We start from the raw sequence: 15,774 nt of genomic DNA on the forward strand, positions 1-15,774 counted from the left end.
GGTAAACAACATAGAGTCTGACATAGATTGACTACCTTCTCATGGATAAGGATAGGCTTTTCTTTTCTTTTTTCTTTTCTTTTCCTTTCGTTTCTTTTTCTTTTCTTTTTGTTTTCTAGTCTAGTTTTTACAATTATGAATAAATCTGCAAAAATCCATGTTTTGTGTGTGTGTGTACGTAGACATAAGTCTCTAACTCCTTAAATACCAAAGAGTAGATTGCTGATAATACAGTAAGAGTATTTTCAATTTTGTAAGAAACCACCAAATATTCTTCCAAAATAGGTGTACCATTTTACATGCTTATCAGCATTGAATGAGAGTTCTTATTGGTTCACATTCTCACTGGTGTTGTCAGTGATTTTTAGCCATTTTAATAGGTGTCTCGTTGTATCTAATTGTTATGTTACTTTGCATTTCTCTGATGACATATGAAGCAGAGCATCTTTTCATATGCATATTTTCCATCTGCATATCTTCTATGATGAAGTGTCAATGTCCTTGGCCCATTTTTAAAAATTGGGTGATTCATTTTATTATTGTTGAATTTTATGAGTTCTCTGTATATTTTTGAGAATGGTCCTTGATCAGATGTACATTTGTAAGTATTCTGTCCGTCTGTGGCTTGTCTTCTAAGTACTGATATTTTCTTTTGCAAAGAAGTTCTAATTTTAATAAGTCTACTTTATCAATTATTTATTTCATGGGTTATGTCTCTGATGTTGAAACTGAAAAGGCATCATCTAGGTTTCTCCTGTTATCTTTTGAGAGTCTTATAATTTTACACTTTACATTTAGATTCATGTTCCATTTTGAGTTAATTTTTATGAAGGGTATAAGGTCTGTATCTAGATTCACTCTTTTGTATGTGGACACCCACCCGTTCCAGCACCATTTCTTTAAGAGACTGTCTTTGCTCCATTGCATTGCCTTTGCTCCTTTGCCAAAAATCAGATGATTATATTTATAGGGGTATATTTCTGGACTGTCTATTCTGTTCCATTGATCTGTTTGTCTATTCTTCTACCAGTACCACATTGTCTTACTTACTGTAACTTTTTAGTAATTTCTTTTTTTTTTTAAGATTTTATTATTTATTTGACAGAGAGAGATCACAAATAGGCAGAGAGGCAGGCAGAGAGAGAGAGAGGAGGAGGAAGCAGGCTCCCTGCTGAGCAGAGAGCCCGATGCGGGACTCGATCCCAGGACCCCGAGATCATGACCTGAGCCGAAGGCAGCAGCTTAACCCACTGAGCCACCCAGGCGCCCCACTTTTTAGTAATTTCTGAAGTTGGATATTGTCAGTCCTTCAACCCTCTTCTCCATTTCATTCATTTTTGAGAAATATCTGCCAAACATCTACGTATGAATAGGCATAGATTGTCTGTCAGTTGTTCTTTCAAGTAAAGAACGGTATTCTATGGGGACATCTGAGTGGCTCAGTTGGTTAAGCGGCTGCCTTTGGCTCAGGTCATGATCCTGGGGTCCTAGCATCGATTCCCGCACCAGTCTCCCTGCTCAGTGGAAAGCCTGCTTTCTCCCTCTCCCTCTGCCTGCTGCTCCCTCTGCTTGTGCAAGCTTTCTCTCTGTGTGTCAAATAAATAAGTAAAATCTTAAAAAAAAAAAGGTAGTCTATGAAAAAAACTAGCTAATTTTCAAAAAAAAAAAAAAAGAGAAAGAAAGAAAAGAGGGGGAAAAGACAAGGAAAAGAGAGAGGTAAATCAGGAAACAGACTCTTAACTATAGAGAACAGAGGGTTACTGGAGGGGAGGTATGTGGAAGGATGGGTTAATTGGTGATGAGTTTTAAAGAGGGCCCATGTAGTAATGAGTACTGGGTATTGTATGTAAATGATGAATCATTCAATTCTACACCTGAAACTAATACTGCACTGTATGTTAACTGATTGGAATATAAATAAAAACTTAAAGAGAAAAAAGCTAATTTTTCTTGCAGCTTAAGCAATCTCATAAATACATTTCTTCCAGACAATTATACTTTAGTGTAGTGCAGAATGCTTTATGCACACTTCCCATTTTGCCACACAGAATATTAAAAAGACATGTGCTGAAGGATCAAGATTTAATAAAATTAATGCTTTTACTGTTCAGTTAACGACACCCTTATGTAAAACTGGCTGATTTTTTTTTTTCCTGTAAATGCATAGCAGTGGAGAATCCAGTGATTCCTTGTCAGATTTGTGATTCTGGCTATGTGATGTTTAAGACTAATAGTCAACTTGTCCTTCCTTTTTTACCATGTTTTCTATTTGCCTTTTCCTCTGTATTATGGAAGGTTTTCTCAACCATGTATTTTTTAATGTCCTAAGAGTTTGTCTTTCATTGTTCCTTGTTTCAGCATCTTTAATTTTTCTAGAACAAGACATGATTTGAATACCTTTGATAATTTTTTAAGATTTTTTTAAATTATGGTTATGTGTCTTTATGTCTAAGTGTTTATTTTTTACTCTACTGGCTTTTTTCATTGAAATGGAGATTCTTGATTTCTCATAATGTCTAACAAAATAGAGCTGGGTGTCTATCATGGGTTTCCTCCTCCTTCATGAAAATAAAAATATTTTTTTCCATATCTTTTTGGGGAGGGGATTTCTCATTGGGAGCTCTGCATAGAATTGGACACTGTGACTTGCAAATTTTACTTTTTTTGGGAGCTAAGGGTCATATTTTGGGTCCCCCAATGCTAAAATGAAGAGAACATTATTCAGGGCACCGAACTTCATATTCCAAACCTCTTTGCTGAGCATTTTTAAAAAGAGCTATGGTTATATATTTAATTGAGACTTCTATCAGTTACTAAACCTCTGTAAACTCAGTGTAAAAGTTTGGGGAGATGGTGATAGTAGGTGATATTACATATAAAAATATCTTCACTTGATTATCCTATTTTTAGCCTTTATTAACACTCCCATTGTATTATTTACAAGCTGAAATCAAGGTCATCCCGAGTTCTATGAAGAGGGATTAAAAATCAGATTTTATTTTATCTTATTTTTATTTTTAATTGGAGTATAATAAAATTGAGTAATGAATGAATGAAAATTGAGAGTGGGGAAAAAAATCACGATCCAGGTTGCAACTTAGCCTATTTGCCTATTTTCCCATTTCCACTTATATACCATCTTTTATGCATACTCATATGCCCCAATTCTGTTGTTTATTTTATGAGTTTATACATGGGTTTTTCTGCTTTGTGTTTCTGTATTTCTATCACAGTGACATATTGTAAGAATTGAAAGGGAACACACATGTATCTAGTCTAATTTACTATACGGTACAACTTTTAATAAAGTCTCTACAGTAACAGTCTTTTTTTAAAAGATTTTATTTATTTATCTGATAGAGAAAAACACAGTCAAAGAGGGAATACAAGCAGGGAGAGTGGGAGAGGGAGAAGCAAGCTTCCTGCTGAGCAGGGATCCCAATATGGGGCTTGATCCCAGGACCCTGGGATCATGACCTGAGCAGAAGGCAGACGCTTAACAACTGAGCCACCCGGCACCCCTACAGTAAAAGTCTTTACTCATTTTCTTCACAGGAAATTTTTCTGGTCTTATGTCAATTCAGGAGTATAAACCAAAACCTAAATGAGTGGGCTACTCACTAATCATATGCACTTAGATTAGTGAGTATATATATATTTATAAAATATATATATATGTTATATATATATATTATATATATTTTATAATATATATATCTATGTAAGAGAGAGAAGACTAAACATTTATCAATGAAAGAGGATATTAGAGTTAATTTAACACCATGGGCTCTAAAACTGGGGTTTTTTCTATAATTTGAGGCTCCTATTTATCGTATGACCTAGGGAAAACTATTTAACCTCATTTTGTCTCAATGTTTTTCAGCAAAATGGTTTAATAATAGTAGTAGTTACCTAATAAAATTGTTGTGAAGATTAAATGAAGTAATCTGTAGTGTTTAGAATTGTGCATTGCACAAAATCAAATTCGGTAAGGGATTATCATTGTTGATGTCTGTATTACAATATCTGAAATATCTGAAACTAGGCTTTGGTTCAGTCTAAATATAGTAGAATTTGAATAAGAATAAATGTATGGTGAAAGTAAAGATTATTTTGTTTTGTTCATACAATTAAATAACCTTTAACTTCTAGGTAGAAATTGAGGTGGTCCCAATTGTGAGTAATTAGCTTTTTCAAGAAAAGTCTAAATTGTTCAAAACCTTTATAATTATGAACTTTATTTTGAATTATTGCCTTTCTTAAAATTATTGCCTTTCTTAAAATCTATGTGTTCAGTATGGAGTCTTAGAAAGAACCAAATTTTGGAGATAGGAAGACCAAATATATAAATTTGATTAAGATAGTTAATCTCTATGAATCTTAGATGTTTCATCTATAAAATGAGAATTTTAATAGATTCTTTCTAGTTTTGGTATAATAATTTGAAATAAAATAATAATAAATGTATCATTTTCACCAGCATGCTAGCTTCCTTAAGGTCAAGACTCTTTTTTTTTTTTTTTTTTAAATCTGTGGCACATTGCAGTGTCTCTTCTAAGAGAAATATCCAATACATGCACCCCACAAAAAATATTCAATACATGCACTCAACACATACACTGAGCAGTTTACATTATTAAAATTTTGAAGAGAGGGACATGAGCCATGCAAAAAAATAAAAGATGTTACTACGAGGAATCAGTAGCAGGGAGTACTAATTATTAAAAGTTTCCATATTGCAAACGAAGAGTATAGTCTTTTTTTTTTTATAAGTTTTGTTTGGATATTTGGTTGGATTTTGCTGTTCATTTACAGATATAATACAGTACTACTGTGATCATGTTTAAGTATGTAAATAATATAATCTGAATTCTATATTAATTTGAATATGCTTTTATTTATATGGTGTGTGAAATTTTCTTTTAAGAAAAAGAAAAGTTAAGGCAAGAGCCTCTAATTGGGGAGGAGGGAGGAAAATTTAAACAATAATATATCACTGTGGTTTGTATTTTTTAAAGAGTGAGAGTGATTTCATTGTTTCCCTTCGAAACAGAATTTGGGAATATAACAAAAGAAATCAAAAAGTATTATACTTTAATAGCTGTTTACTATTATTTAATAAGATGAATATCTTTTTCATAGAAGAAATCTTTTCACTTTTACAGATAAGAAACTGTGGTGGGCAGACCAAAACTTAGCTCAGCTGGGAACCTGCAGCAAAAGAGATGGAAGAAACCCCACTGTCCTGCGAAATAAGACTTCTGGGGTTGTTCATATGAAAGTGTATGATAAAGAAGCACAGCAAGGCAAGTCACACTGTAATGAATTTGTGCCACTTTTTGAATATATAATGTTCTCTTCTTTTCATATTATTTTCTCAATTCAACAAGTGAAAGGTTTGTATTTTGCTTCTAGTTTAAAAAAAATAAATAAATAAGGAGCAAATGCTCCTTATTACTGCAGAAGAAATGCCCTTAACATAAGGTATATAATGAGTTTTCAAAACGTTAGCAAGAGCTCCCAAGGAATCTTACTTTGTCAGGTCTTCAAAGAGGTCTTATCTAGTTCTTGATTTAAAAAATGTAAGAATGAGAAAAGTAAATCCCAGCCAGAAACAGACTGTGTATAATTAAGCCCCAAAACTGAATGAATGAGGGGACTTCAAATGGACTATGTCAACGTAAGAATTTTGCATCCAAAAGCACTGCATTGTTTGGCTCTAAGCATTTTGCTTTTTTGTTTTTGCTTGTCCAAATGGTGTGCAGTGAAATGGAGTGAGAGGACGAACAGATGGTTTACATAGGTGGACTTGTCACATTGCCCAAATGGCAATTACTTTAGAGATGCCAGCCAGGACAGCCCCACACCTGCTAGTCCTTTCTTAGTTTTTGCTTCATGACCCATGACATTAGCAGAACTCTTTTCTTAGAAAAAATATTTTTCTGTATTTTACTTTCTTACTTTAGTCTCTGCTATGGAAATCCTTAGCTTCACATACTTTTCTTCTTAGGAAAAACATTCAAGAAAATGTAAAGGAATTTTCATCTGAAGGATCTGGGCATATAGACCAAAGCAGAGAACAGTAGAGACAGAATTAGTGAACCAAGAGGATCACTAATTCTGAAGATAGGTAACAAACATCAATTGACAGAATTTATTGGCAATACCAATTGGGAGCCATACCTGCACATCCAGACATAAAAGGACGACCAGATTCATGGTTGCCTTCCCTGGACAGAGCATGGGTCAAATTCTAGTATGAAATCATTCCTGAAATTTCATGGAAAAAAAAAAAAGAAAGAAAATAATTGCTTTAACAAACGAACAAATAATTAAGTGATTACTGGGCTTCTTTCATGGTTTAGAAGACACTAATACCTGTACTTTATGCAAAAATCTGTATTCGCTCTCTGATTTAAAAAAAAAATAATAATAATTTTTAAAGTCTTATTTATTTACTTTTTAGAGAGGGAGATGGGGGACAGAGAGAGAGAGAGGATCTCACGGCGGCTCCACCCCTAGTGGGGACCCTACATGAAACCAGATCTCACAACCCTGAGATCATTACCTGACCCACAATCCAGAGTCTGGGCTTAACAGACTGTGAGCCAACAAGGTGCCCCTCTGACATTAAAAAAACAAACAAACAAAAAAAAACTCTATAATAATGAACAGGAGCGTTTTGACTAGCAAATCTGTAATCAAAATAATTTTTCTGGCATTCAAGCCATAGGGAATAGATTATATCATTGAGAATAAAACATTGGTACTCAATAAATAAAATACCATGACATTTTTTGTGGATTTTAATAGAATATATTTGCAAAGTATAAAAGCTTATAGTACTGTGGTAAACTTTAGTTCATAGTCTGTACTTAATGTGATTATATCTGAAAATGCATTAGAAAATACAACAGAGGGAGAGATATATTGTTTACAAACAGGACATTGAAAAATTTATTCCTTCTTTTTCAAAATATGAAAAAAGCACATGGTTTTCTTGAAATTGTAAATTAATATAATTTATAGTGTTTTCCCAGATACAACACCAAAAAGTTTATTGGAGGAAAACTTTCTTGTATTATGTTTGGCTCACTTTTTTACTCATGCTAACAAAATTTTCCTCATCTTGTAAATGTTTAATCCTATAGGAAGATTTGAGTATTTTACATGTTGTGAAAGTATTCCTAACTTGACAAGGACCTGTAATACTTGGGAATTAATTGTATAATATGACTAAGCTTAAAATTCAGTGCAAATACTATTTTTACTAAAAGAATGTGCTGATGAAACATCTGTATTAGAGAGAATCACATTAACAGAATCATGGCAGGTACCTTAAAAGCTTCATTAGTATGAAATATGAGCAATTTGGAATTATTTAAGGTGTTAACATTACTACCTCTTTGATTTCAAAGTACAATTAGCTACTTCATTTATCACTTTTGACGTAGATCACTAGAGAGCTGAGACTTCTCGTTAGTCAACTGGACTCTCTACCTCCACTGGGGAATTGGGGCATGAAGTTTGAACATCAGTCTCATTGCAGAATATTAAGCCAAGCTGGTATTTCAAATGTACCAGATAATCACTACCTAAATTACTGTCTTTAAAACCATTCTAATATTTTTTCCTACATCAATTCATTGTTTGTTAGGCAAAGATACTTATTGCAAATAGTGACTTATTTCATCTTTTTTTTTCTTTTTCTCTTCTTCAATAGTAGAGACTAAACAAGTGATACATGAAATGTATATTGTACAACATAATTGTTAACATAGGCTAATTATATTATTTGTCAAAAATAAGTATGGTACAATATACTGCTATTACTGCAATTATATTTAAAAATGCAGTTCCAGAAGTTCCTTTTCTTATGTTTTTAACATATATTTAAATATCACCAAGGTTATAGAACCCTATTTTTCTTTTGTGATTTCATTCTCTTCCTGAATCTATTTTTTTATTGACTTCAATTTCCGCATTTCCCCCTCTTTCCATTTGATGTTTCTCCATGCTCTCTAGTTAAAACATTTCTTCTCAATCTCTTCTCAGCTTTTCAGTTTTTATATAAATCAATATCAAAATGCAAATTTCCATAGCTTGGCATTGCAGTAATATATGTTTATGTGTTTTCTATAAACTATAATATGTATAAGGTCAGTATAGATTATTATAAATCCGAAAATATAACTTTCATTAAAATAATCAGAGATCTGAAATTTTATCTTAGTATATAAGTCAACTTGAGGAAAGGGAATAAGTCAATTCACCTTCATTAGTTTATATAGGAGACAAAAGTAATAATTTCACAGGGCAACCCTAGTCCTAGCATGTGGCCTTGTATAGGATGGAGTCTGGCATTGACTGAACTGATAACTATAGGAAATGAGGAGAGAGTATGGTAGATCTCCAGATGAGAAATCTCCCAAGTTGAGTGTATTTCACACTTCAAAAGTGACAGAACTCACTACAACTTCAATTGAACAATTAAATCCTATCAGACTATTTTGAATTCAGGAGATGAGAAATAATGAGCTGCATTGGTATTTTGAATTTTCCATAGAGCACTATTGATATATACCTTTCATCACGCTTTGCAATTCTCACTGGATTTACTGCACTTCGTATTAGAGCTTGAACATCCAGTAAACGGTACTGCATGTCCTTGAATAATAAAAATGTTGTAAAAATGGGATATTTAATGAACTTGCTGGATAAGACTGTAAATTTCTTAACGTCACACTACCAGCTTTAATTAGCACATTGGGCCTAGTAAATTCAATGGAACATCTTTATAGAATGCCTACCTGTGATTACCTGACTAATATTTGTCATTGCTGCTACGCAGGAATAAGGAGAATTAATATGCCAATTAATTAGATGACTCTTACGGGTGTGTTTTAAATATATTTTGGGAGAATTATGTTCCTAGGATTAGCAAAATTTATTTCCTTGCTTTATAAATTATTTAAATATGTATATACCTCCTTTCTCTTAATGGCATAATCTTCACATTGAGTTAGTAGTATAAATTAACAGCTATTTATTTGACACATTTGGATAAAATATTCTTGAAAAGGAAGTAACTATAGAGTTGAAATAAAATATCATAATAAAAATCATAATACAATATTTCCTAGTTTCTGTGATCTTAAAATATTGCAAGTCTGACAGCATTCATGACAAACCAATTTCACTTGCTTTTCTGTAGCCCTGAATCTTCTCATGCATTGTCATCTGCTTTTTAAAAAACTGTTTCTAATTATTTATTTTAAAATTTATTTTTTGAGATCTAATTGACATATAAAATTACATAAGTTTAAGGTATATAAAGGGTTGATTTGATACATTTATATATTACAATATGATTACTACCTTAGCATTAGCTAACCCCTCTACCACATCATATATTATCTTTTTTTTTTTGTGGTGGGAATAATTAAGATCTAGTCTCTTAGCAACTTTGAATTGTAATCAAAGTTTAATTGATACTATAAATTAATTATAGTATTGCTGTGGATAATCACTCTGCCACACATCAGACCTCCATTTACTTTTTTTGGGCAGGCAGACTTCAACTGCAATATGCCATTTCAAATTATTCAAGACAGTAAAACATCATACTAACCTCTATGAAGCAGCTGCATTTATAAATCAACAAAAGTATAAATATTTGTTCAAATTATTGCTATCGAATGATACTCTTTTTATTTTTCTTAAATATTTCTGTTGCTTGTTTTCCTCCTATGCAGGCAGCAATTCTTGCCAACTAAATAATGGCGGATGCTCTCAACTTTGTTTACCAACATCTGAAACCACAAGGACTTGCATGTGTACAGTGGGATATTATCTCCAAAAGAACCGCATGTCATGTCAAGGTATAAGATCTTGGAAAATTTAATTCTGATGCATTTATTTTATCAATGCAAATTTTAGGCAACAAAAATTAGTTTAAAAATAGAAAAAATAATATTAGTGTCTTATTAGAACAATGGTTCACTGCTTAGTCTCATATATGTAAGATTGTTACTATCTAAAAAGTTTTAAGTATTACTGCTCTTTAAAGGTCATAATTAGTTATTTTCCAGAACCGCAGTTTATTATCAAACTTTTAACCAAGCCCAGTAGAAACTACTTTCAACTTGAATAAGCAAGGGCTGAAGTAAAAAGCAGTGACTGGTTACTATTACGATTCAATCTGAATTCAGTTATTCTTTTACCTGTTTGAAAAAAAATACAAGAGAAGTGGTGAGGGCTTAGATTTGCTTAGCTGAGAGAGCAGATCATTGCCAAAGAACTAAAACCTAAAACACCCATCTTCCTATTTCACGTTTCATAGATTCTAGTCCTTAGTTCCAAAGAAATTTGATTCTAGAATGATCTTTTTATCCAATGATCATGACTTAATTTTAGTAAAAAACAGGTTTAAACCTGGGTGGTACAGTCAGTTAAGCCTCTGACTCAGGTTGTGATCTCAAGGCCATGGGATCTAGCTAGCATCCAGCTCCATGCCCTCTGTCCCCACCCGCACACGTGCATGCCCACTCTCTCTCTCTCAAGTAAATAAATCTTAAAAAAGAAAAAGAAGAAGAACTCCTTTCCCCCGCTTCTAGAAGAATCAAATTGAATCTTTTACTTACCTCTTGCAAAAAAAAAAAAAAAAAAAGTTCAGAAAATATGTGCCGAAAAACATGTTCTGACGTATTAGAAAAATTCATAAGTATCAGGATGCAGACTTCTGGTAGTCAGCTTTTATGTCTGTGCATATTTTAGAACATATTTTTGAAGCTACAATAGCAAGGTATTAGCAAAAATTAACTACTTGGTATGCTTTTAGTGTTCAAAATGATTTAAGAAGATTAACTTTATTAGAAAACTAACAGCTCTGTAGCTATGTAAAATCATATATACACTCAAAGTTTATTATCATATATAAGCAATAAGATAAGGGTATTAGAAAAGAGGGGGTGAATTTTGGGTTGTGAGTCCAGGTATGTTTTCCAAAATTATCTGCCTCTGTGTTTATGAAAGTATGGTTCCCAGACCAGTAGTGCCATCACTACCTGGAAACTTTTCAAAAATTCAAATTATCAGGCCCCTGGGTTGGGGACCTCTGTAATCTGTGTTTTAACAAGTCCTCTAGAACATTCTGATGCATACTCAAGTTTTAGAGCCACTAATCTATCTACCTTTCAACTAGTCAGAAATGTAGTATTCAGTTAAAAATTTTTAAAAGGCTAAGGAACATGTTCTATGAAAAAATTAAGACTGAAATGATGTTAGTAGAATGATTTTAATTTTAAATATTCACTTGGGGCTTTTTTTTTCTTTTTTCTTTTCTTTCTTTCTTTCTTTCTTTCTTTCTTTCTTTCTTTCTTTCTTTCTTTCTTTTTTTTTTCAATTAGGTATAGAGTCATTTCTTATGTACTCTGTTCATGAAGGAATCAGGGGAATACCTCTGGAACCAAGTGACAAAATGGATGCTTTGATGCCTATATCAGGAACTTCATTTGCTGTTGGGATAGATTTCCATGCAGGTAAATAGTTTTTTATTCGTGATTTATGTATGATGTTTTTACTTGATTTATTATGCCTGATGGCAGTATAACCTTTCCCTCTGTACTCTGATAGTCAAGATGTGGAATAAGAAAGCAAATTAGTAATGAATATTTAAGCCTAATACAAATTGTTCTAAGTATGTTTTCCTGAAAAAAATCAAGTAAAAATTTCCTAAAGTATAGCATTGAATTGCAGGGACATTAAAATGCCACAATTGGCATTTAGTTTCTTCATTTTTATTGTAATTTTTAAAATGACACTTTTACTTTTATTCAATTATGGATATAAAGATATACAAAACATTTTGATTGACTATATATGTAAAACACAATATAATTTAAAACATTTTCAGAATAATTATCTATTCTAATATAGATAGTAGCAAACGAATTCCAAATAAGTGAACAATTATAAATGCTGTGCCATTTAAATTACTTTTGAATATGGTATGTATTATTTTGGAGTCAGATTTTATCTTATCATCTTGTTTTAGCAAATATTGAAAAAAAGATCAGACATTGACATTTCCCTGTAGCTAATATAAATGTCTGATTGGCAATTGATGGTAGACACTGCCCAATATATTGAAGAAAATGTGTTTTTGTGTGTGTGTGTGTGTGTGTGTGTGTGTGTGCTAATTGCTAAGTTCAGACATAGTATAAGCATTAGATATACTTTTTGGATTTATATTTAGATCTATAATTCTATACTTGTGTGTCTAAACTTATAAAAGCAAATTTCTTTACCTCTCCTCGAGCTAAATTATATGCTTCCCATATTAAGGTTTTAGTGCTGAAGATGTACATATATGTTTGCAGTATTTTTTCAGTACTTGTGAAGAGTTAATTTTATCTAATGTTAAAAAGCAGATAGTTCTTTGATTTATAATCTTAAAAAGATCTTTACGCATCAGCATGTGGAATTCTGGTTGTAAGCTTCCCCCGCCCCCCCGCCCTCAGTTGTAATACATTTTGTTTAATCGTGTTAATGAAATTCCTGGCTACAATATAATGAATTACTGGGGATCTTCACAAATGTTTCAAAGATGACTTTTCTTAAGTAAATTTTGTATCAAATGTTTTGTATCAAATGTTTGTATCAAATGGAATCATATACAGGCCAAACTTCCTACATTTTAAAAAGGACTTTTCTTAAAAGGAAATTCAGACAAATATAGTATATTTTGTTGAGCAATATGTAAATTTTGCCAAAATCACAATGTGATTTTTGATCAAGCAAGACTATTTGATCAAACCTCATTATACACGGAAGGCTCACTATCCTACCATGCATAATTTACCCTCCCTTTTAATTACATGCATCTTATTCTTTAGAATTTCATCATATAGGATTTAGTCAGTGCAAAACTAAAAAAACTTGAACTTCTTGAAAAGATGTCATGTATATATGCATATATTTTTTGTAAGTACACATAATCCCTTGTTTCAGCTGTTATCACATATTTGATTCTTTTAAAGACTTCATAATGATTTTTGGAAGTATGTGAAAATTTCTGTGAGATATGATATTAAAACATTTGGTGTTGTAAATGTCCTGGTTAGATCATTAGTAAATCTCTCTTTTCTTATGGGTAAACTGATTATTTGCATAAATTGAATTCACTCTCTGAGGCTTTATAGTGGCCGCAAAATGGTTAAGTTTCGTAGAATGTACCACGACAAAGGATATTTTTATTTGCAAAGAATAGTACTCTCTCTATTTCTAGATTTCCAATAATAATATCATTATAAACTTATTTTGCATCAACATAGTTTTTCCCCAGAGAAATTCCTGGTTGTTAGGCAAAACTTTGTATTCTTTATATCATATCTTCCATATTTTTAAATTCAATTCATAGGAAGAAATTGTTTTTAGAAAATCTTTTTCCTCTTAATGTATAAGGATGTAGGCATATAGAATAATCATATAAAATTAGAATGTTCAAGAATGTATCTAAATCCCTATTGTTAATCAGAAAACAGCAATGCAAAACTTACTTTGAAATCAGAGGGTTGGAGACCTGGGGCCAGGAAAACATATAGTAGGAACAGGCAAGACTTTTGCAACAACTCGGATTCTGGTGCCAGTTCACCCTCTTACTACCCCGTGATGTAAGTTACTTGATATTCCTGAGGCTCAGCTGCCTCACTTTATGGGGTTTGGGAATATTAAGATTAATTTATGCAAATGCTTGGCCCAGTGCTTGATATATATGGGAGCTGTGAAAATAGTAGTGATACCTAATAATAGAAAGTACTAAATTGTAAAAATACACATATGTGATATGTATATGTAATATGTATGTATTTACACACGTTCCCTGGAAGCTGTATTTCAGCTTCTAATTAGAGAAGATTTCCTTTTCTGTCCTCTTGACTATATTATACTTTCTGTTCAGTGATCTGCATAGAACAGTTGTTTCTTAACTTCTTCGGTACAGAGAGAGTAGTTTAGTAAAATTCCGTAGTAAAGATGGATTTAATTATGATGATAATGAACAGTAGGGAGAGTAGATTTTTTTGTTTATTTCTTTTTGTTTTTTACAGATAAAGAGAGAGATCACAAGTAGGCAGAGAGGCAGGCAGGCGGGGAGGGGGGAAGCAGGCTCCCCGCTGAGCAGAGAGCCTGATGCAGGACTTGATCCCAGGACCCAAGATCATGACCTGAGCCGAAGGCAGAGGCTTAACCCACTGAGCCACCCAGGTGCTTTGAAGTCATTAAATGTAAACCTAGGGGCCAGCAGACAGTGTATAGATAAGGAACCAAGTAAAATACTAGTGATGATGATGGCAGTGGTGGTAATAAGAACCTCCAACCACTTCTGTGGGTACCTTTTATGCTTTGGTCTATTTCACAGTCTGGTCCTTTACTAATTGTGTTTTATGAAAATGTATTAGGATCAGAAGAAGTGGGAGCCACTTGATTTATGACACCATTATATACAATATATAAGTTTTCTGGCTTTGTTGAGTGAAGTCCCTTCAGGGAGGAAGGAAGGCAAATGTCTAGATTGCTCCTGAACAAAGGAGAGAAACCAGTTTTTGGCACATCAACTTTTTTTTTTTTTTTTTTTACACCATGGCCGTTATGTTTTACCTGATCATAAGTTCTTTCACTATTAGTTCTTTTTGAAGATATTCTATTTCCTCTTCTTTCATTAATGGGCATTCACTTCTGTGACATAATCCCTACTTTAGGAATCTATCAAAGATAAAGATGACAGAATGGAAGGGCACATTAGATCCTTATTCTAACCAACAACAAACCAAACAAAACCTTCTCATTACAATAAGGAGATGGTATGAAGGAGAATCATTTCTTGAGTATAACCATTATAATTTATGTCACAGGATTTTATTACCACAGTTTTACAGGGATAAATACATTGTTCAAACCTGTGCATTTCATGAGGATTAACAGATTTCAATCCTGCTGGGTTTTGGTCCTAATGAATTAAAGTTTTCTGCAGTGAAAGGATTTCTTTCACCAGATGAGGCAATTCTGGATAGTATCCACAGGAGAAAGAAGACCCTGTAGCTAGGTTTAAAATGTTCAAAGCATTTTTATCACTTCACTGGAAAAGTCCCATTCCACTAGAAAAAAAAATAAGCTTTGAAAATCCTTGCCCACTGGGTCATATTCCTCCTGATGAATGAATATTGAATTTGATGCTTTGAAGAATGTGTTTTAGGAGAAATTCCTTCAAAACAAGGCCCATTGCTCCAGTTAGTTATGTGATCTTCAGTAAGTAATGCTCTATCCAGTCTGCCCCTCCCCTCCCTTGAGGGTATTTATAAGTTTTTATAACAATCACATAATAAGATATTGCTTGAAGAGAGAGGACATTCTATTCAGAGAATAGTTATTATTATTATTATTATTTGAAAGTTGTCACATTTAGTGTAAAGAGACTTTACAGTGTGGAATGGCACATACAAGATCTTTCAAAGAATGATTTTTATCTGAAAATTTCAAGCTCATATTCCTGTTTTCATCTTTTATCTCTTTTGTTCAAATTTGAATCATCCAACTCAATATTAACAAATGTTAATTGCTATCTCCTAGGTGTAGAATATCATAGCTAAGTTTCTATAGAGAAAAAAGGCAAACAAGGAATAGTTTCTGAGGTAATGCATGTGTGGAGGATCTGTAGGGTTTTTGTTTGTTAGTTCTGTTTTTTTAAGAGAGCATCAAAAATTATTATTTAGATGC

The 15,774-nt window shown here is 32.6% G+C and overlaps 1 protein-coding gene across 4 annotated transcripts in view; it reads left to right on the forward strand.

Annotated features, from left to right (window-relative positions):
• LRP1B (LDL receptor related protein 1B) overlaps positions 1-15,774 on the forward strand; it is a 1,969,831-nt gene that overhangs the window by 1,432,580 nt on the left and 521,477 nt on the right. For all 4 annotated transcript variants that reach the window (XM_032356230.1, XM_032356231.1, XM_032356232.1 and 1 more), the window contains 3 exons: positions 5,166-5,306; positions 9,756-9,881; positions 11,409-11,540. In XM_032356230.1, the coding sequence (XP_032212121.1) occupies positions 5,166-5,306; positions 9,756-9,881; positions 11,409-11,540 (399 nt within the window). The remainder of the gene's footprint in view (positions 1-5,165; positions 5,307-9,755; positions 9,882-11,408; positions 11,541-15,774) is intronic.

Source organism: Mustela erminea, chromosome 8, assembly GCF_009829155.1.
Source record: "Mustela erminea isolate mMusErm1 chromosome 8, mMusErm1.Pri, whole genome shotgun sequence".
Taxonomy (NCBI): Eukaryota; Metazoa; Chordata; class Mammalia; order Carnivora; family Mustelidae; genus Mustela; species Mustela erminea.